The sequence below is a fragment of the Centropristis striata genome, chromosome 14 (genome assembly GCF_030273125.1).
Source record: "Centropristis striata isolate RG_2023a ecotype Rhode Island chromosome 14, C.striata_1.0, whole genome shotgun sequence".
Taxonomy (NCBI): Eukaryota; Metazoa; Chordata; class Actinopteri; order Perciformes; family Serranidae; genus Centropristis; species Centropristis striata.
This window is the reverse complement of record NC_081530.1, coordinates 31,275,341-31,298,319: the sequence shown is the minus strand read 5'-3', so window position 1 is coordinate 31,298,319 and position 22,979 is coordinate 31,275,341. Positions and strand designations below refer to the sequence as shown.

General features: G+C 38.8%; 1 protein-coding gene across 1 annotated transcript in view; it reads right to left on the bottom strand.

The window, feature by feature from the left end:
- Window positions 1–788: 788 nt before the first annotated feature.
- LOC131984347 (chloride channel protein 1-like) overlaps window positions 789–22,979 on the bottom strand; it is a 70,113-nt gene continuing 47,922 nt past the window's right edge. Inside the window, exons 17-27 of the mRNA XM_059349214.1 lie at window positions 22,478–22,588; window positions 19,378–19,591; window positions 17,525–17,658; window positions 16,872–16,963; window positions 15,652–15,744; window positions 15,370–15,457; window positions 12,609–12,685; window positions 8,780–8,824; window positions 6,988–7,092; window positions 2,571–2,657; window positions 789–1,980 (exon numbers count right to left, since the gene is read on the bottom strand). Coding sequence (XP_059205197.1) covers window positions 1,492–1,980; window positions 2,571–2,657; window positions 6,988–7,092; window positions 8,780–8,824; window positions 12,609–12,685; window positions 15,370–15,457; window positions 15,652–15,744; window positions 16,872–16,963; window positions 17,525–17,658; window positions 19,378–19,591; window positions 22,478–22,588 — 1,535 coding nt within the window. The 3' untranslated portion in view covers window positions 789–1,491. The remainder of the gene's footprint in view (window positions 1,981–2,570; window positions 2,658–6,987; window positions 7,093–8,779; window positions 8,825–12,608; window positions 12,686–15,369; window positions 15,458–15,651; window positions 15,745–16,871; window positions 16,964–17,524; window positions 17,659–19,377; window positions 19,592–22,477; window positions 22,589–22,979) is intronic.

Genomic DNA, 22,979 nt, shown 5'->3' with positions numbered 1-22,979 from the left:
TTTTTAAAGACACATAAACGACCACGTAACACAGAGCGGCTGTGCAGAGATTCACTGGGTTCACTTCTGGTTAGAACAGGTTTGGATTACTCAACACAGCATATTCTGTTTATAAAAATAAAAGGTAACACTTTATATCAGGGAACACATATTCATCATTAATTAGTTGCTTATTAGCATGCAAATAAGTAACATATTGGCTCTTAATTAATCATTATTAAGTAGTTATTAATGCCTTATTCTGCATGGTCTTATTATACAACCAGTAAGACATTAACTTAAAGAGTTTTCCCTCAATAACCTCAGAATTATTGCTTATTAGTAGTAAGTAAGGGAGTTGTTGACTTATGATCTTAATATGCTTTACTTTGTATGGACTTTATAATCTCTACATATTGGTGAAGGAAACCATGGAAACGGCAAATAGCCTCCTTCTCCAGACCTTTGATGTGACTGGTGGCTCCTAATGGATGATTGGATGAGGATTGGTAGGTTGTAATGTTAGTCTACCAGTGAGCCACTTTGTAGAGTAATGATTGACATTACAAAGTAAAGCATATTAAGATCATAACTCATATACAACAACTTCCTTACTTATTACTAATAAGCAATAATTCTGAGGTTATTGAGGGAAAACTCTTAGTTAATGTCTTACTGGTTGTATAATAAGGCCATGCAGAATAAGGCATTAATAACTATTTAATAATGACTAATTAAGAGCCAATATGTCACTTATTTGCATGCTAATAAGCAACTATTTAATGTTGGATATGTGTTCCCTGATATAAAGTGTTACCAAATAAAAATATGTTGTGCTGAAAATCAGATGTGTCTAATCAATTACAATTCAAAGTGGGATGAAGCTAAATCTCAACAGTACATTATATTTAAGATGACTCTTGTTTTAAACAGCCACCGACAGTGAAGCAATTTGTTTTTCAGTGGTGATTTTTGGTTATCATAATTGTCTTAATGCTGCTTTAGATGCTATAATCCCCTGAAAAGGAAAATAATCCTGAATGACAGCCCGTTCTTAAGCATAAAAATCAAAAAGAGCAGATATTGGCGGCGACTTTAGCCTCAGGTATAGAACACATATTGGTTGAACCCTTGAGACTGTGCGTGGGAAAATAAACAAGAAAGAGACAATGAGGAGAGAGCGAGGAAGGACAGGTATCAAAACATCCACAGAGAGAGCTTTGTGTATTAAGTAAAGAGGGAGACGTCGGGGAGGGCTGGGGACTATTAAAGGAGCAGACAGAGTGGGTAAGGCTGGGATAAACTGTCCTCAAATAAATAGAAAATATGCCTAGCTTCAAGCAAACACACCGTTTGCTTTCAAATCTTTGCTCTACCAAAGTGCCGACGAAAAAAAAAAGAGGTAAATGGGTGTCCAAAGACCGGAGCAACAAATTAAGAACAGAAGAAAAAAACTCACACCATTAAAAAAGTTTTCCATTATAAAAAACATAACCATCACTCCTGTCTAATCTAAACCATTGGCTCATCATCACTGTCTTCATCCCCCTCAAAGAGTCTCTGTAAGGCTGGAGGGATGGAGGGGGGAGGAGGAGAAGGAGGAGGAGGAGGAGAGGAGGAGGAAGGGACAGGTGGAGGAGTGGTGGAGGGAGGGGGGGTGAGGTTGCTGTTGTCGCTGGCTGAGCTGCCGCTAACGCCGCTAACGCCGCTAGCGCCGCCGCTGCTGCTCTCCTCCACCTCCATGGTCACGCCCTCGATCCACACCTCCGTTTCATTCTCGTGGTAGTGGAGAGGGTGGTGAGGGGGGGAGGAGAGGGGGGGCAGGGCGGCGGGGAGAGCCGGGGGGGAGGAGGTGGAGGACGGAGGGGAAGGGGCAGCGGTAGAAGAAGAAGAAGATGAAGGTTTAGGGACTGATTTGTGGTTGCTGATGTCGCGAAAGCTGGCGAGAGGAGGACGGAGCCGGACACCGGAGCGGGTGGAGCCCTCGATGGCCTTCTGGAGCTGGAGGAGGAGGAGGAGCAGGAGGAGGAGGAGGAGGAGATAAAATGGTGGAGGTTTAGAGAAGGAAAGGTGTAAGATAAAGGAAGACAGAAAGAACAACAACAGGAAGGAATGAAAGAGGATGAAAAGAGAGGAAGATGATGGTGAAAGTAAGTAAAAGGAGTGAGATAAAGAGATTGGTTAGTTATGGAAGAATGGAAATATGAGGTGAGGGAGAAAAGAAAAAGAAAAGGAGGTTTAGGAGGAGTGACACGAGAGGTGGAGACGGAGACAACAAGGGGTAAAGACAGAAGGAATGAAGTAAATCACAGAAAGCCTGAAACATACAGAGAGGATATTGATTATGCTAACAAAATACTCATACATAATTCAAAAAGCTTTACGAGACTCCAAACAACCAATTGGACTTGTTTCCCTCCAAAGTCAAGACAGACAAAGACGGACTTCTAAAGTCTGAGTGTATTAAAACAGGAAGAGGGCTTTTTTGGACTTAGATCAAAGAAAATGTCATTAGATGTGCTGCTGGTTTTTGCTTCCAGGTGACCTTTGAGTTATGAAATAAAAACATAGCTGGAAATGAAGTTTCTTACCTCTTTCAGCGCCACCACTCCCACCAGTTTGCCAATACTGGTGACGTAAGCATGGCTCAGCCCCAGCAGGGAGAATAAGGTATGGGTCTGGAGAGACAGAGGGAAAAGGTCACGCGTCAAATTACGACAAACTTCTCCCTCTCGCACCACGTCGGCTTTTTTACATCCGTCTGTGACTCCAGGAAATGTACAGGCTCCGTGCTTCTCCGTCAGCTCCGTCTAGACACCATGTCACACAGACAGAGAGATGAAAGCTAACTGGCTTCAGGCTCCAGGTGGACCACAGAGAGAAGAAAGTCCTTGAGAGTGTCTCTATGCTCCAAGTATTATATTCATATTCGGGCTAAGGTGGCACTTAGGATGAGCTCTCTGTATGCATCAGCACACCTACAACTACAAAGGCCCCTTTGCACATGAATGAGCAGAATATTCAGGATATTACCATGAGAATTCAATTACAATAATGACATAAAAACAACACCAATGGTACAAGTTGTTGACAAGCTTCACAATCTAACAGATATCTGTAAATCCTGCATCATCCTCTGATTTATCGTAGTGGGGATGTGAGCATTTCACAAAAATGGAATATATTTGATAAAGATCATCACTATTTGGATCCCAAAGTTGTCATGTTAAAATTGCTTGTTTTGTCTGACTATTGGTCAAAATATTCATATCTGTGTATTTTTTCATTTTCATTTTATCTAAACACACAGAGCGTTCAGTTCTGTGGCCGTAATTCAAAAAGCCAATGAGCTGAGAATTAAGTTGGATAAAGCTACAGCTTGCAAACTGAAAGTTGCAATAACAATTATAAAACACACAGAAATACGAGAGGATTAATATGAGCAAAACTAGCTTACTGTATCAAACCTTGCTATTACTGAGTTTAATTTGATCCAAAACTTATTTAAACACAAAGCACATATAAATATGAAGATTACTGTAAAAACTAATATCATATCTTATCTTAGTATTCTAGACGGAATTGTCCAAAAAGTGAAAGTGAGGATCATTTATGGGTACAAGTCAGGAACCGGCCTATTTACTTATTTCAAGGGTGCTGAATCCAAAAAAATTGGTTCCCAAGCGAAATTATGAGTTTTTGACCTTCTCATTTGCATATCAATATGGCAGCCAAATTGCCAAATCTTGCTCAGTTGTTGGACCATTTTCCCCTAGTTTTTTTGTAAGTAGGCAATCAAAGAAAAAAAGTTTTCTAGGAAATTAAGTTTCTAGATCTATAGTCTAGAGTCAGAGCAAGAATATAGTGGAGGCTCATTGTCTTTTTTATGTATATTTATATATATGCAAAATACCAACTTTAAGGTGAAATTAAGCATTATTTGTGTGTTTTTTTTAAAGCTGACATAAATATTCAATCAATATCACTTTTAAATGTTCCAGTTGGTATTTTGCATACATATATATACATAAAAAAGGCACTGAGCCTCCACTATATTCTTGCTCTGACCCTAGACTATAGATCCAGAAACTTAATTTCCTCATCTTGATTGCCTACTTACAAAAAAACCAAGGGGGGAATGGTCCAGTGACTGTGCAAGATGGGCAATTGGCCATTTCATATACAAATTAGAAGGTCAAAAACTCAAAAGTTCGCTTGGCAACCATTTTTTTTGGACTCAGCACCCTTGAGATATGTAAGGTAGGCCGGTTCCCGACTTGTACCCATAAATGCTCCTCACTTCTTATAGGAGGCCTTTATTCTGAAATCCGTCTAGACTATAACAGTTTACTCTCACTTGAGTTTGATTGATGATCAACAGGAAGTCTTTTTTCGTCCTTTCAAAAAAAAAAAAAAAGCGTCTGTTATCAAAACAGGCTTTTGCATAGTACTGTATATATCTTTTATGCCTGCAGCGATTAATCCATGGGCAATCGTTAAAAAAATCGTTAGAAATAATGGAGTTGGCAGGTTTCTTCCAAACGCCCATCCCTAGTATGTTGATCGTAAAATAACTCTGACAAAAACAGTGAATATGAAATAAAATAACAAAAGAACTTGAGCTTGAACAATGTCCCCAACATGAGCAGCGAGTGTGGAGTTGTCATTGAGTCAGACACTTTAACTCTCCTCCATGTGTTCTAGTGGAGCTTCTCTGTCTTTGTTCTTATAACGGACTAAATGGATTGTGAAGTTGAACACGTGGGTGCTTCTTTTGTTTACCTCTCTGGCAGAAACGAAAAAAAAATAATAATGGAAGTTTGCCTGACAATGAGTTAACAAAAGAAAACTTTGTTCATCTCCAACCAAAAGGCACAACGTGTGAATGTTTGGCTGTTTATGTAAGAACGCCTCCGCCCGCCGACTACTGTAAATTAGAGTCTGCTCTCAGTCAAAAAATGAAATGATGTTGTGTCGATCTCCATTTAGTTGGACGACGGCGTGTGAATAAATCCGAGTGTTCACTGAGTGTTTTTCATGTGCCATTACCCCTCAGTCAAGGTTATCCACATGGGCGCTGAATGAGATGTTACTGAAGTAAACAACTTAAGGAGGCGAGTGTGGGAGCATCAACAAAAGACCTGACGAATGCTCCAGGTGCTGAACTCCATTTATATGGTTTTTTGCTTGTGCAATAATAATAATAATGTGACAAAAAAACATAAACTGGTTGTCTACGGCAAATTTACACTTTACAATGAAATCTGCTGCAGGCTATCTGTTCAAGTAATTTCATGCAAATTATAATGTAATGAATAATACATTTGAATGAAAATGGAAGTAACTGACAATATTTCCTCCGTTTATGTTCACTTGAGATATTTTCCTTTTTAAACGAACTAATGTTGCATTAAATGGAGATGGAAATGAAGTTGTTGGATGAATAAGAATTGCCTCAAGCTGGTACATGCATTAAACACAAAAAGCTGGACAGCTTCTTTTTGCTGCTGGAGACAGAACAGGAAACCTGCTGCTGAGAGAGGAGCATGTTGGCATGTAGAGAATTGGACAATATTGAAAAAATATATGATTGCAATTATTTTTGACTGATATTGTGATTTGATTCACGACATTTGAGGGAATGGCAATTGTTTCCATCATTTTTTTAAATTTTCATTAAAAAATATATTTAATTAATTAATTTCTAGTTCTGGACATTTTGCAGCACAACAATACTTAATTCAGAATGGATTTTGACATATTTTGCCTTTAATTAATTTATAAAGAAGAGATATTATAAAAAAATAATTTATATATGCATTTATTTAATTATGTGACCAATTACAGTACTACTGGGCAATGTGTTTCATGAGCAAGACCCCTTTGACATTCATGCTGTTTGGTGAGAAACACTAACACCAACAGAGACTATTTTCATTCAGATAGCATGTCAGAGGTCACATACAGTAGAAAATAACCTAACTCTGCAGCGATTTTTCACCAACTTCCCGACATGATATATTGGCATATCCTTCTTGGGCTCTAGATTCCTTAGATCAGGGGTGTCAAACTCAAATACACAGTTGGCCAAAATTTTAAACTTGGACAAAGTCGTGGGCCAACATTGATATTTATTGAAAAAATTGACCTAAACAAGTTCAAACGAAATGGAACAAGCAAAGCTTGATATAACTTAATATTGCAAACATGCAAAATTGAATATCAACTAAAACAAACAAACACATCAATGGCATTCATTTCTTAAATAAAATTTAAATAAAAATCGTATGTCCCTTTATTTTATATGCGGCCTTCTTTAAATTTAAATTTAACGGTAATCTTTTTCCACAGGCTAAAAATAAATGTAAGAATAAAATAACAATAATAAACCAAATGACTAATAATAATATCCTTCAATGAATGTGCAACCATTCAAGCCTTGGACTAGCAAGAAAAAGTGCATAAAGACAACTTTAATTGTTGCTCAGTTTGCCACACACTGATCTACTGTGTTCAAGCCAAAACACGAGCAGAGCATTCTGGGATTTGTAGTATTATTTGCGCTGCATAATACTGGTGGGCCAGCTCTGGTTGTCATTTGGTATTTCCTCGCAGGCCAAATATAATTATACTGCGGGCCAAATTTGGCCCACGGGCCAGAGTTTGACACCTCTGCCTTAGATCATCTAGTTTCATTTGATATCATAATATTTAGTATACTCCTACAATTGATACGGCCTCCTGGGGAAAAAAAGCAGCGTATCATTCTGCCGGCCCGCCCGCGGGACTTCTGCATAGTAACAGGTTACCAACCCAGCCTCTACCATTAGATGAAACTATTTGTGCCATTGGTTCATATTTTTGTAGCAACATTTTCACCACATTGTTGCTAATCCACATCCTGTTTCCATCTGAATTCCAGTAAGGAGGCAAGGTGCTCTCAGAGCAGCTGGATCAAACATCTGCTGACCTCTGTGGCACCTGTTTATCTTTGTCTTTCCCACTAACCTTGTGCAATGATGTTCTCTCAACCAGCTGGAAAGGGGAAGGGTCTACTCGTATCTCATCGATTTCCATCGGCTTGTCCATCTCTGCCTCTTCCCACGCTTTGATCTGCGGCAGCAAATGAGAAGCAAGGTCATAAAGGAGGCTGGCACCAGTTCACAGCTGCTCTTATAACCTGAAAATCCCTCTTTCTATTCAAATGTACAAGTTCAGCTAGAGGGGAGCATCAGGTTTGTGTTTAATGATGGCTCAAATATATAACGTGTCTGATTGAATATGCATCAGGCAACAATGTTACCTGGAACACAAACAATCTAAAGAGTGAGCTGTTAGTTGGTGTGAAGTGAAGGTGTGTATGTGTGAACAGGGGAGCGTGCTTTTCTACCACCGAGGAGAGTTTTGCAGCTGTGAAAAACCTTGAAACCCCGTGTTGCGTCCTTGCGTGTCGCCGGTCTCCCCTCTGAGATTTAGGATGTCTGACACCTTTTAGCCTCTCTATGGATTTTACCTACAAGCCTCTGCCTGCTGTGACAGGGGCAGCCGTCTTGTAGAATTTACAGGGCGATGTTACGGGGCATTTTGGGAAAGTGCCAGGAAGAGTAAAGGGAGAGCGGCAGACGGAACGGGGCTGGAGGGCACAATATTGTTTTGGTGCTCTCCAGTGAAAAAAAGATGTCTCATTTAAAATTCTGGCTGTGTTCACACTGCAGTTTAAAAGTGCCCCAATTGTGAGTCGTCTCCTTAAGTGTGACACAGATCTCTAACACCTGTGGCCTACATGTGAAATGGATTTGAATGCTAACATTGAGATTTGCCAGCTTCATAATAAGTAAACCTTAAAGCTCACCTCCAGTGTAATTTGATGTTTTAGGACTCGAAGTTTGATGACTCAACACGAGTGTGAGAGCAGTGGCGGTTCTAGACCAGTTTTACTGTGGGGGCCAAGGAGGGGCCAGTGTTTAATCAGAGGGGCACATTAGCACATTAAAAAATGGCAAAGATGATATTTAAGCATTCAAAATCTTTATTTTAGCTTATTTAAACATCTCATTTAAGTATATTTGGAAGATACAAATACATTGATTTAAATAATGAGACTCACCAACAATAACAGGTTTTTTTTGTATGACAGTGACATTTCTCATTTTTGTGCACAATCACTTTTTTTATTTTGAAAGTGCAGTGAAATCAAAGCAGACCAAAAAAAGACACAAAAAGTCACAAAATGACCAAAAAAAAGACACAAAATAATTGAAAACGACACAACAACAGACACCAATGACAAAAAAGACACAAAATGACAAAAAAAGATACAAAATAACAAAAAAAGACACAACAACAGACACAAAATGATCAAAACAGACACAAAAAAAGACACAAAAAAGACACATAAAGACACAAATGACCAAAAAAGACACAAAATGACTTACAAAGACATGTAAAGACATGAAAATGATTAAAAAATGGACAAAATAGCCCAATAAGACTCCATAGAGTTAAACTATTGTACAATGTAACATTTTGGGTTCCTTTTGTGTACAATGAGATATTGTTTGAACAAAAAAAAAGGTTAGAATTGTTCCATTGTTCATCGTTATAAATTGATCATTTTATTATTAATTTGACACAGGGGCCACAGCAGGGACCAAGGGCTTCTTCACAGGGGCAGTGGCCCCTGGAGGCCCCTGTGTAGAACCGCCACTGTGTGAGAGTATTTGATCAACATGCTGAAAACAATTAAGCAGACATTTCTGTAAAACCATGCAAATCCACCACCTCTGCATGATTAACATACCTCCTCTGGTGTCATTGTGTCTGACAGGGGAGGTGGACAGGGCTCCTGGGAGAAAGAGGGACAGATGAGAGATGAGACATATTTGTGAGCGTCACTTCTGTCCCTCTGAACGTGGCTGGGTGTCACCTCTAAATGGAGAAAACCTCATCTGAATCTTACATGAGGGGAAAGCACACAATCTGCTTCATTTGGCTGAATACACTTCATCAGAAAACGGCAATCCAGTTTTACAATCTGATTACTTTTGGATTTATGTATTCTGTCATTTGTAAAAAGACGCTTAAAGGCATTACAAGCAAATACAACTGTGCTTAATATGTATTTTAAACAGTATACAGAGATAATAATTACTTGTTTTACTCTCAAAAATACAATTTCTAATCTAGAAATATCTGAAATTGGATTTATGTCTGTCGCAGCAATTAGGACAAATTGCAGCAACATGTAATCAGGTTGCTTTCATCTAGTTTTCTTCATTTCATCGCAGCCAGAGCACATCCTGCAGCTTTGTGAGTAAACTGGATGCAGGAGGTGAAACTCGGGCCAACACCTGCTGCGACTTGTTTGGTGAATCTGAATTTATTAGTGATGCATCCCTCATTATTCACTCACTGTCTATGCAGGCTGGCTGCTTCTGACCTTGAAGCAACAAAAATAACATTAACTTTTGCAACAGGTGTGAGGTTTCTATGTAGAAACGCAGCAAGGAGATAAGTATTGTTTAGCAACTAAACACATACACAAACATTTTGAAAGGTTTGACATTTTTACAAGGTCCAGTGTTATTGTGTGATTGCAATGTGCATATATATTCATTAAATACTATACGTGGTAAAGTATTCATCCCCGGTGCAGGTGCCTCATAAATATCATTAACATATTAAAGCAGGGGTCTCAAACTCAAATTACCTGGGGACCGCTGGAGGCAGTATCAAAATGACCAAAAAAAAAGGCAGAAATGACTAAAAAAAGACAGAAAATGACAGAAAAAATAATAATTACTTAAAAAAAGACACAAAATGACAATAAAAGGCACAAAATGACTAAAAAAAGACACAAAATGACCAAAAAAATACACAAAATTACTGAAAAAACACTACATTACTTTAAAAAGACACAAAATGGCCAAAAAAAGACACAAAATGACCAAAAAAATACACAAAATTACTGAAAAAACACTACATTACTTTAAAAAGACACAAAATGACAAAAAATACACAAAATTATTAAAAAAAGACACAAAATGACCCAAGAAAGACACAAAATGACCAAAAAAAATACACAAAATTACTAAAAAAAGACACAAAATTACCCAAAAAAGTATAAAAAGGGACCTTCACCTCCACACAACACGGTAAAGTGCCATTCATATAAAACTCACATTAAACTTTCATGTCAAGGTGAGGGCCACAAAATATCGTCACGAGGGCCGCGAGTATGAGACCCATGTATTAAAGCATGTATTCAATAATGCCAGATAGTACCTGTTTTATGCTTTGGTAAATAGCTTATGAACCGCATAACTGATTTTTAGATAAACAAATATAAACTGAGCATATTTTATCTTATCCTAACCAATTTATAGGTACCATATTTAGATGACCCCGAACAAAACTTGAGAGTTCTCCTACAATTCAACCAACAGGGGGTATTACAATGACATTAATACATGATATAATTCTCTCATAAAATAAAACTTAGTAAACAAGTTCTCCATGAACGTGTACACGATATATCTAAGCATGAAACCAACAGCCCCACCTTGTGGCCGTCTGTAGAACACCACACTACAACCCCAATTGCTTAAGAGTTGGGCTTAAATCAAAACAGAATGAATGAAGTCAGAATTCAGAGTGTAGAAAGGATTAGATTATGATCACATTCTGTTCAATTCATATTGTAAACCATGTAGAGCCTGACCATTACGGGAGTTTTCAACCAATACTAATTTTAGATTCAATTCACAGAAAACCGATATAGTGAATTTTTGAGTTGACCTTTTCTATGTCTCACATGTACAGATCAGTAATTGTATGTCTGCAGTGTGTGAAGCTTGATTATCTTTCTTTTTCTTATCACTGCAGCCACAGCAATAATAAAAAATGAATGAACAAGATGCTTACACTATTCCAGTAGCCAGATAATATTCTAAAGGTCAGTTTCTGGTTACCTGCCATCAGTGGCCGGTAAAATAGACAAAAACCTGATTCTCAGCCAGAATTCAGCCATGGTTTGGCCTGATTGCTGGTGGCAATTTCCTACTGTGCGTCTATTTTATATTCAGGGCTGTAAGAGTTGTGACTCGCTGCTGTAAAACAATCCCCATGCAGGGATGGGATTGAATCCAAAACCATAATAGAGAATCAGACTGGTAATACACAAGGCACAGCGGTAGGCACAACAGAAATCAAATTCTAATCTTGCAAGCTTACAAGTATATGCTTATTTCCAATGTGGTTTTCACTCCTGCTCGTGTAAACAGATGACATGTATTGCTTTCCCTGTGAGCCGAATAATAACTCTACCTCCAGTATCAGACTTCCACATTTCCATATGAGAAGGTAGAAAGAAAGATGCTCGACTTCGGGGAGTTTGTCTGAGGATGAGGAAGCAGTTGTGTATTCATGTGTGTCTGTCAATCAGATAAGTGTGTATGTGCCTGAATAGAAAGCAGACCCCAGCATGAGAAATTCACCCTGCGAAAAAATAATGAATAAATATTTATATTCCTATCAGTGCCAGTGTGGGGATGTGGTTTTGGGATGACTTTGCCAAAAAGGATGGGTGGTTATTTGCATTTCAATGGTTCATAACACAAGGGAACATTTCCTGGCTACTGAATACACTCCACACATCTCTAAATAGTTGCTGAGCAGAGAAAAGGGCACAGATATTAAATACAGACATGTAGGAACATATGAAGATCTTAGTGAGAAAGATTACAAGTATGACAGTCAGTGCGGTTACATGCACAGTTTAATCGAGCTATGCTTAAAAATCAATTTTGGCATCTAATAGGACTTCTGTCCTTGTCCCAGTTTACATGCAACTGAGAAAATCTAATAACTGACGAGAACGTGTCCCCCTCCTCAACACTGGGTGGCGATATGCATCGTTTCAGCGAGTTATTATGGCGCCCTTTCCGGTTGACCTCAGTTCGACACTTTGTGCCGTCACTACTGACAGGCTAATGCGACCGGCTAATGTGACTGGCTAATGCGACCAGCTAATGCGACCGGCTACCGTCTAATGTGACAGGCTAATGCGACCGGATAATGTGACTGGCTAATGCGACCAGCAAATGCGACCAGCTACCGGCTAATGTGACCGGCTAATGTGACTGGCTAATGCGACCGGCTACCAGCTAATGTGACCGGCTAATGTGGCTGGCTAATGCGACCGGCTACCAGCTAATGCGACCGGCTAATGTGACCGGCTAATGTGACTGGCTAATTCGACCAGCTAATGTGACCGGCTACCGGCTACTGCGATCGGCTAATGCGACAGGCTACTGCGACCGGCTAATGCAACTGGTTAGCAGCTAATGCGACAGGCGACTGGCCACCAGCTAAAGCGACTGGCTACCAGCTAAAGCGACAGGCTACTGCGACGGCAAACGGCTTTCTCGAATGTATTTGTTCCGGGGTCATACTAACGTCGGACTAACGTGTTTACATACACTTCAGTTGTCCAGTTATAATCAGATTAAGGCAATAATTAGTTTTTTTCAAGTGTCATGTAAAGAGTGGAGACTGATGTTAATGCATCTATTGTAAGTACACTTTCTCAATTATGCTTAAGAATGGACATAAAAAGTGCATCCACACACCTGCGACTGTCCCTCCGTCTGCCTGTCCTTAGAGGTGAAGAGATTCCTGAGTGTTTGCCTCACAGACTGTAGAGGACCTTTATCTGGCAGAGAGAGAGAGGAGAAGAGGGAGATGCAGTGGGTGAAGGTCAATAAATTATACACATGCAGCTTTCTGAAAGACTTAAAGCTGTTGGAGAAAAATAACCTAACTGCAAATGGAGGTTTGGAGAGACTGCGACATCTCATCCAACTCCTTATTGTTGTTGCTTGGATACCATTTCACTGGGAGACTGCCTGTTGTTGTGTGTGATCGGCTAGAAGTTTACTGTGCCACAATATATACACACACACACACTAACACACACAGGCCATCTGGTTACTTGCAGTGAACATGCTGCCAAACTTTCCCTTATTGCTGTGAGGCTTGTAAAATTAATAATTCTAATTGTTTGACACCTGTTGAGGGCAGAGACAATAAGCTTGTTCGAGTCAATTAATAAAATCGATACTTTTAACCTTTTATGGAGGGAACTAAATTGTTAGGAGGACAAAGGAGTAGCTGCAGGGTACGGCTGACTTGGTAGGAATTCTTCTCGTGTGTTCACATGTGCTGCTTTTCTATCGCAAACTGTCAATCAAAACTGTCAGCAGGAATCCCACCACCAATGCACATTGTTCACATGCCAGGAGCGTAATAAGATTGAACAAAATGGGTCACTGGCAGATAAAAGCATTTGATTATTTTTTATTATTACAGCTCAACTCCTTACAACTGACTCAAAACATATTGGGGCAAAATGTGTTAAAATCAAGAACACTCTGTACTAACCATGTACTCTAATCTATTCTTCTGCATACATATCCATAGGCAATCCCACCATGACTGATTCATACCATTAAAGTGTTTATATTTGTATTAGTGCAATCAAAATGTTCATTTTGATGAATTAATTACAGAAAAAAAAAAACAATATCCCATATTGATATATACAATTGATAGAGATTAATTAATCCTAAAGCATGTCATAAATTATATATATTTTTTTAATGACTGGAGAGTTATTTTGACATTGTATTCTGTGTATATAATTTGAGAAAATATGTTTCCCTCAGAATATAATAGGAATTTATTGTATGGGAAGAGACCAGGCTGGTTTGGTTTGGCATTAATGTCGCTACTGCTTCTTTTCTACAGATTCTATAAAACAAGACTGTTTTTTTCATGATTAGTTCCCATGGTTTCTCCTTCACTCTTTATTAGCACCAGTGAGACGGGTCTGTGGCCTCTGGGCACTGATGTACTGAACACATATGAGAACCTGGTGAGCTCCATAGCCCATCTGCGCTCTGACTAAATGCTTAGTCATATCGGCTGACATATTTTTCTGAGAAGTAGGAGAGGCAAAGCTAAGAATGAACCTCATTATATCACCATAGTGATGTCTGAAAGAATCAATATTACTATGACAAGCCCCATAAGGCTTTTATTGCCCAGCCTCAACTCCTTGTCACACAACTCCACAAGTGTAACAGAGCTAAGGAAGAGAGATCACAAACTGTATGTCCTCCTAAGATAGACTTGTTTTGTCTTATTTTTCATATAATATATTTTTTTTGGCTGGGGCATTGGTTTTTATCACAGCTTTGGATATGTCAAAGATTAGCAACAAAATTGATTTTGATGCATTTTTAGTTTTTGTGTAGTGTCCTACCCAAGGCTGTGATAAGAACCAATACCCCAGCCAAAAATTATCTTTTTTTTTTTTTTTTATTATTTTTCTTTTTGTGTTTTTTCTTTGAAAAACAGTGACATTGTGCAATCAAACTGGCATTTAAAGGGTTAAAATTCTCAAAATCTCTAGTTTTGAGCAGGGCAGAAGTTATTTGAGAGGTTTATGCAGAAAAAAGTAGAAAAAAAATATTAATCTGTAAGGTTTTTATAGCATCTTTTGGGAGGTGGACATTTTCAGACCGAAAGGGCTCGAAAGGGTAAGCTTGTACACAGTGTTTTATAGAGCCATTAGAAAAAAATCAATTAGAATTTCAAAATATATCAAGAAAGAAATCCTTCTTCCAAAAATCATGTCATTTGCAGTATCACAGCCAAAAGTATTGCCAAAAATAAAATGAAACATTTCTGAAATGGCTGAAAATGTCCTTAGTGGGCCCTGAGGGTTAATTTTTTTTTTAATTCCTCAGAAGCAGCTAGTGCAGTCATTGTGTAGGTTTTTTTTAATTTTTTTTTTTAGGTTTTTTATTTATTTGCACAGTTAGAATTACATAAAATGACAAAGATAACATATAATGTAAAGTGCAGGGGGAGGCAGAAAACCCAGATGGGCTTATTTAAAGCCTCCACCTAAAATTTCATAGTTATTAGAAATAAATAAACTAATAATAGAAAAAACACATGTATAACATCAACAAGTTATAATGACAATAACAAAAACAAAAACAAAAATTAGCATGTTAAAAAAGTGTATTTGTGTGTGAATTAGAATTTTAAAACAGCAGTTAAATGAGCTGACGTGTTGAATAAGAGTGAATCTGAGAATTAAATTTAAAATAAGTCTTAAAGTGCTTTGGAAAGTTTTGATCTGAATGTACCTTAAAAATAAAAACACATATTTGAGAAATATTGTCATGAACAGTAAGTATTTGGAGTTTCTGAAAGAGGGGTACAGATGAGGCGAGATGTAGAACTATTACAGCTCCACTGTGATAAATAAAATAAAAAAACTAAGAATGTACTCAGGAATATGAAGTCCTCTCAGCTCACCAGGGACAGGAGCAGTGTGGTTTGAGGAAGGCTCCTGAGGTTTTGGAGGAGGCAGGGGGCCATTCCTCTCCTCCTGCACCGGGCTGCCCTGCAGACCACAACCACATGTAACTAAGTAGACATGATTAGAGTTGTCCATTTCCACTTTAACGATGGTGCTTTTGACATATAACGTGAATTGTGGCATATAAAACTGAAGTACATGGATGCAGAACAGCAACGTTACAAAGGAAAAACACACTGAAGGATTAGAAAAACAATAGTAGGAACTGGGCGTCCCACCTTCTCTCCCTCCTCCTCTCCCTCCTCATCTACGAAGGCAAAGGACTCCCAGCTGTGTTTCTGAGACTGGTTCCTCTCCTGTAGGCTCTGGCCCTGATCCAGGTAAACAGATCAATACACACTGTTGGTGTCACAATATGAGAATTAAATACAGTGTAAATTCAAAGCTATCATACTGTGTTTAACACCTGCGCTTTACTTGAGTTGTTCTACCTCAGCAGCAATAAAACATTTTTCAGAGATGTGATGTTTGTCCTTTTTGTGCTTCTTAAATGAAATAAAATACAGTACAGTATGTTTGATTTTCTTGTGTAGAGTCAACACGAAGAACCCTGCAGCTTTGTCTATTAAAATGTTTATATTTTCTATTTTTCTAGTTGTTTTTTTAAAAATCTGCATGTATCTGTCCTCTTCATGTTACAAAGGTATTTCTGCTTACACCAGGGATGGGCAACTTAAATGCTAAAGGGGGCCACAATTTTTCATGGACACTACCACAGGGCCACATATAGGACTGTGCACTTCACCAGATATGATGAAACTGCAATTTTAAATGCGTTTACAGTGCAGTAACTTAACATATTTCATGTTCAAATGCATGTATAACAGTATAAATAGGAATACTAAAGGTTTGAAGCAAATAAAAAATAACCACTTATTGTGATGTATTTTTTTAGTGCAATAACAACAGACCAACATTAATGCAAGAAGTAATTTTGTGCATTTTTACACTGCACTTTTAAGATTTTATGCTCAAATGCATGTAGTTGTACTGAGGACCACTTCAAGTGAGGGTGCGGGCCGTATGCGGCCCCCGGGCCTCCAGTTGCCCATCCCTGCCTTACACTATATTATGTGGGGTTGTCGTCTTTCTTCAGGTTGAGAGGAGCCACATTCATGACTCTTTTGACAAATATTTATCATATTAGAGTTCCCTGAAGTAGTATTTTGTTTAATGGAGCATTTCTTTACCCATCAGGTCAAAGGGTAGGAAAAGATATAATTACTACTTTAATCCTCAACTTTTGCGTGGCATTATTGTCTGTCTTTTCATGGAAACAAAAAAAAAGGTTAGAACCTGTATTGCTGTTTAGACAGAGCATGCAGCCAATTATTGCATTAACTATTACTTTTATATCTGCACAGTACCAAATAACTCACAGTATGTAACATGCAGTGTATATATGATGTTTAATACATCTGAGTCAGACTGTCCTCACCTCCATCAGGAGCCTTCTGTCTGGTGACAACCACCAATCACAGAGAGCCAGAAGCTCCAACCTGTCAATGCTGCCCAACAGGATCATAGAATCTGGAAGAATCATTAGCAAACAGTGTCTGAGCTGCCAAGCTTGTGTTTTCACTGAATACAAAATATTCTTCCAAAATAAAAAAAGGTTACATGTTCTCTCATGGATAGTAAGATTTGGTTCTGTATAGCTTAGAGTGTAGATGATAGCAGTTTCTATACAACTGAGACATTTCTATCATTTCAACCCACTCATATGACAACAGCCTCGAAACAGAATCGATTTATTTTCCTACGCTGCAACAAAAGTGTGTGAATGAAGCATTACCTTGTTAAATTTTACTCATTTAGCGGCTGGCTTGTTAGTTATGTAGCTTGCTAATTCCACCATGTTTTCATGCTACACTGCTTACAGAAAATGAGCCAAACAGCAGGCTGCTGGCCAGCTAATTCTTGTCTCATTTGTGGTTCATCAACACAGCAGTAGATGGCGAGTCGAGGCTTTGGTCATACTGAGGTGGACATGGTTTCATCCAAAGTGGGTTGGAAAAACGACAGAGGCAGCCGACAAAATTTAATTTCAATTTCAATAGTCAAGATTTAATTCAAAATGAACTCTTTTACCTTTGGAGTCGACCAGAGGGATTGAACTGATTAAGGAGGAGTCCAGCAGGAGTTTGACTTCTCTGTATGTTGACTGAGACGACACAAACTTGACTTTTCTCACCATGATGTCTTCCACAAAGATGTTGTACTGGCTGCAGGACAGACACAGAGGGAGGTGACTGATGCAAACTGCTACCACTTGTAAACACAGAGGTTTGCCCACATAAAGTTCTAAAATAACATCCTCTTTATAGAGAATTGGGGTGAAGGGCAGGTATTTTTAGGGGGAGATAGCAGTTCAACAGTAGAACAGATTAATTAGAGATGCAGTTCAGCACAATGTGCCAAATACAAACATTGGCCCTCATTTATCAAGCGAGCGTAGAAATGAGCGTGTATTCAATGAGAGTGTATATTTCGTCTAACGACAGGGTCCACGTGTGATTTATCAAACGATCGTATCTCTTCAATCACAGCGTAAGAATGATCGGCTGTTGATAAATGTGGCGGCTCGAAACATGCATAATTTAAATACCACGCCCTAATATATATAATATAAATATAATATATACCCGATTCGGATGACTCGCCTTCAGAGTTTACGATACCGAAGGGCGCAATGCGGCCAAAAAGAGGATTTTTTTCACCCCCAAAAGCCAACTTTATTAGCAAAGTGCACCGTTACAATAAACAATAGGGTCAATATAGACATATTAAAGAAATACGCAGCGACGGAGGTTTATGAAATAAAAGTTCTTATAGTTATAAACTCAAACAAGTTCACTGAATATTTTACATTTGGAGCACGGACTTAGAAGTTTTCAGCTTTTTGGTTGAAGGAGGTAAATGTTTTAAAGTAAGTTTTAATTCAAAAAGAAGAGGAATTTCTCAGTCAGAAAGTGAAACGCTGACGTCCAACAGCTGCAACACAACAAACTGGTTTTGTTTGGCAGCAAAAAAAGTGAAAAAGAAGGAAATCAGTGGTGCTGTCAGCAGAGTAGCGGACTATTAAACTCCCAGCGAGGTTTGAGTAATTACATGGTGATATATAAAGCCTAATAATCTATATAATATCCGAATATTGCTATTATTATGATGGAGAGATATTATTCACCTCTTTACATTTACTAATAATGATGTCCTAGTCAGAGGAGCGTGTGGCAGCGCTGATTGGAAATGTTTCTATTCGGGCAGCACCGCTGGTAAAAGAGACACTGGCGCTCCGGTGTCCAGCTGGATAATAATAATAATAATAATAATAATAATAATAACAGTAAACAGCAGAAGACAACAACATTTAATATCCTCGGCTGGTATTCTGTTTAAAGAATTTCACGGTCGCAGGGTGTATTTATTTTTGGATTATGTTTTAATGATAAACTATGTAGTCTAAACATGTTTTGCTTTGTCACTATTAAAAATCAAAACACCACAGAGTTTATCAGCTCCAGGCATCGATACAATAGTCTAAGATCAATTCTCAGACTCAGACGTGTGGACTTCACGCTGACTCAGATTTGCGTACACGAGCTGAGAGCAGACTGAGATCTGATCGTACCGTCCGCTCACGTCCATATTGATAAATGCCGAGGCTTGTAGAAATCATCTTACGCCCACTTTATGCTCACTTTCTGACGTACGCTCGTTTGATAAATGAGGGCCACTGTGTACAAATAACACTGCTGATTTTAATGTTAATTACAGAGCTGCATTATTATATAGACTGCTTACAGGTGTGCATATTCTCACATTAAGTTTGTTTTTGTAGATTGCAACTTCTGCATTGGAAGTAATGAACACCTTATAAATGCAACCTACATGAATGTTTACAGTGCTGATCATATTCTCTGCCGTGTGAAATCTGCACCAACCTCATGTGTCCAAAGCCGAGCTCGGGCAGGTACGGCAGCTTCTTGACCTGGATGATGGAGTCGTACAGGGAGGGCTGCAGGCCCTGGGCCACCATATTGGCCAGGATTACTGCCACCATCATGGGCAGGATGTGGGAGATCTGGCCTGTCAGCTCAAAGCAGATAACCGCCGTGGACACCGTGTGAGTCACGGCCCCGGTCAAAGCTGCCGCTCCTGTCAGAGACATGGGATGGGATGATGAGGGGAGGAGGAGGGGAGGAGGATGGATGGAGAAGGAGAGAGAGGTGGGGAACAGTGGGGAAGCATGGAGGTTAAAGAAGGAACATGAGGTAGAAGAAATGGAAAGGCAGCATGCATGGAAGGAGTTTTGCTGGAAGAAAGTAGCTCGATATTTTATCACTCCACTCATGAAGGTGCACCAAAGTAACTCCCACATGTCACCATGTGTTCTGGGAATGGCCAAACATACAAAGTTACTGGAAAGATACAGTACAGGCCAAAAGTTTGGACACACCTTCTCATTCAATGTTTTTCCTTTATTTTCATGACTATTGACATTGTAAATTCATCAAAACTATTAATGAACACATGGAATTATGTACTTAACAAAAAAGTGTGAAATAACTGAAAACATGTCTTATATTCTAGTAAGCAAAGGGTGGCTACTTTGAGGAATCTAAAATACAAGACATGTTTTCAGTTATTTCACACTTTTTTGTTCAGTACATAATTCCATATGTGTTCATTCATAGTTTTGATGCCTTCAGTGAGAATCTACAATGTAAATAGTCATGAAAATAAAGAAAAACGCATTGAATGAGAAGGTGTGTCCAAACTTTTGGCCTGTACTGTATACATAAAGCAATACAGGATATTTTTAACACACATATACCATTTGATTTTAAAATCATGTACTGATAGGTTAGGTTATATCCCCCCAGACAAATATTTAATGGGTGCATTACTGGCAGCTGGAAAAAGGCCCTAACTAAAAGATGGATGTTGCAGACTGGACCTACAATTAATCATTGGACATATTTATGAAACACTGGGGAAGATGGGAGCAGTCCATCAGACCTTTAAGACCAGATTTAGTCAAGGTAACAAGCTGAAGAAACGTCCACTTTTTATTTGGTTTCCTTTTTTTGTTTTTTTGTGTTTCCCACTGTCTCAGTGACGTGAATACAACTGAATGATGCCCAACTGCTACAGACATTTATATTTATTTGTTCATGTTATGTATTTACTTTTTGCCTCTATAAACCTCTCGATGTAAATAGTTAAATTGTATTTTTTTCTTTTTCTTTACATATACATATTCATATTATTAAAAGGGAATGGACAATAACACTTGGAACAAGAAGCTATTGATACAAAACCCTTGGCTCTGTACAATTTTGATGCTAACAAGTTTAAATCCATTTGTACTTCTCAACTGATGTGAAATTTCCCAATAAAAAGATAATTTCAAAGAAAGAAAGGCAGGACAGTGGTAATAATTAAGATGGGAACATATAACAGTGAGACAAGACACTAGGAAGGAGGGGTAGAGAAAAAAAAGAAAAGAAAAAAATGTGTGATAGTGGGCAGGTGAAATTAAGGAGAAACAAGAAAGGACATTTCATACAAAAACGGTTTAGCAAACATGAAAAGATAGGAAGAAGAAAAGAATGGATGAGAGAACGGGTAGAAAAGCAATGCAAAGGTTTAAACACAAAAAGAGATTAAAAAAAAAGGTATGTGAGGAGCAACGGGAAGCAAACAAAGGTCATCAGAAAGATATTAAAGTGAAAGAGACAGATAACAAAGAGGAGGATAAAAGGACAGAGTAGGATTGGAAGGAGTAACACAAGGAAGTCAGGTGGGATGAAGGGAGGAAGAGGAGGGGTGGAGGGGTTGTAGGGCAACAGGAGAGGGATTGAAGGAAGGCCACGTTTCTGGGTCGGTGGCTGAGGTGAGGACAGCAGAGGGAACCCACTGTGACATTTAACTGTCAGAGCAAAGTGGCCACATGCTCCGAGAGAAAGGAGGGAGAGGAGGAAGAGGGTGACAAAGAAAGGGAGGGAGAAGAGGAAGATTGGGTGGGGAGGACAACTTGACAACAAGTGACAACCAGAGGGCCGGGGAGGTTGACAGGAGAGGAGGAGGAGGAGTTGGAGGAGAGAGACGATGGGAGAAGTGACAGTAGAGAAGGAGGAGGACACCGTGGCAACCGCTGACGAGCTCAGGTTGACAGTTAAGGAGGAGGAAGAGGAGGACGAGGAGGAGGTGGAGGGGAGGTTGGCAGCTTGAGAGTAAGGCTTTGATGATATGGATTTTAAAATATGCAGAACAGTTTGATGACTCTTAGGTCTAATGGTTCATTAACTGCTACTGTATGTTAGACTTAAATTAGGCTAGGGCTGGGCGATATGGCCCAAAGAATAAAAAAAAAAAAAAGAATATCATGATATTTCAGGCTATTTTTGCGATAACGATTATTCTTCACGATATTACGAAATACTTAAAAAGATATAGAAAATGTGTTTTTTTTTTAGTCTGTATAAATAAATAAAAATGTAAAATGTAGTGTGAAGTGCAAATCTCAACAGTTGCCAAATACAAAAAAGTTTACTCTTGGCTCTAGAGTATGAGCAAATAATAAAAATAACCATTTAGGGGTTCCGGTGGCATATTTTAATGACATTTCGAAAAAAGGAGAATAAAGGTTCTTGTATGTTTTATTTAAGGCATCTTATTTTGACAGTCTTCTTGTAAGTTCTGTGGTGGATTCTGTTAACACACCGTGCTCTTATTTTGAAAGCTGCATGTGTATAGCGACAGGGAGTAAGTAGCTTTTTGTGATTAAAACAACTTTAATTGTTGGCCTTACACCACTACATCAAGAAGTAGGAATGTTGCCAATATCATGATATGCATTTTTTTTAACCATAAAAAAAATATACCGATATTATCGTGAACGATACGATATGGCACACCCCTGAACTAGTCATGATTGGAGGTTGGAGGAAGGTGAACAAAAGTTGTCAATATGCAGAAAAAATGAGAAAAAACAACAAAGGAGAGGAAGATTGCTTAGAGGTAGAAAGGGAGACTAACCAATGACTGCGTAGCCTCCGGGGATGATGCGGTACAGGATGCCATCGAACACGATGCCATGAGGGAACAGGGTGGCCATGATCTCCCCCACCAGCCGGCCGAACGCAGCTCCTACCAGAGGAAAGGAAGGTAAAAAGTTAACATTCAAACCTCTGAACGTAAATGTACTTTCAAAATAAAAAAGGAACCTTGAAAGATTTACATTACGGCTGTTTATTATAATTAAAGAGATAGTTTGGATATTTTAAGTGGGCTTGTATAATTTAATTATCTTTAATCAATAGGCGCGTTTTCATTAAGGTAAAGAGTGGCCGCTGGGAAAGTCTCAGGCCACGCCCTCTCAGACGGCCGCTCACTTGGCTAGTTCCATTACAAATAAAGGCCCCAGAGGGATTTACGAGACTCGGAGGTGATGTATGGTTTTCCATCGTCACATAATCACTTAGCGACAGTTTCCACCGTGATGTCACATACGTGACAGATTTAACACGGGAGACACGCC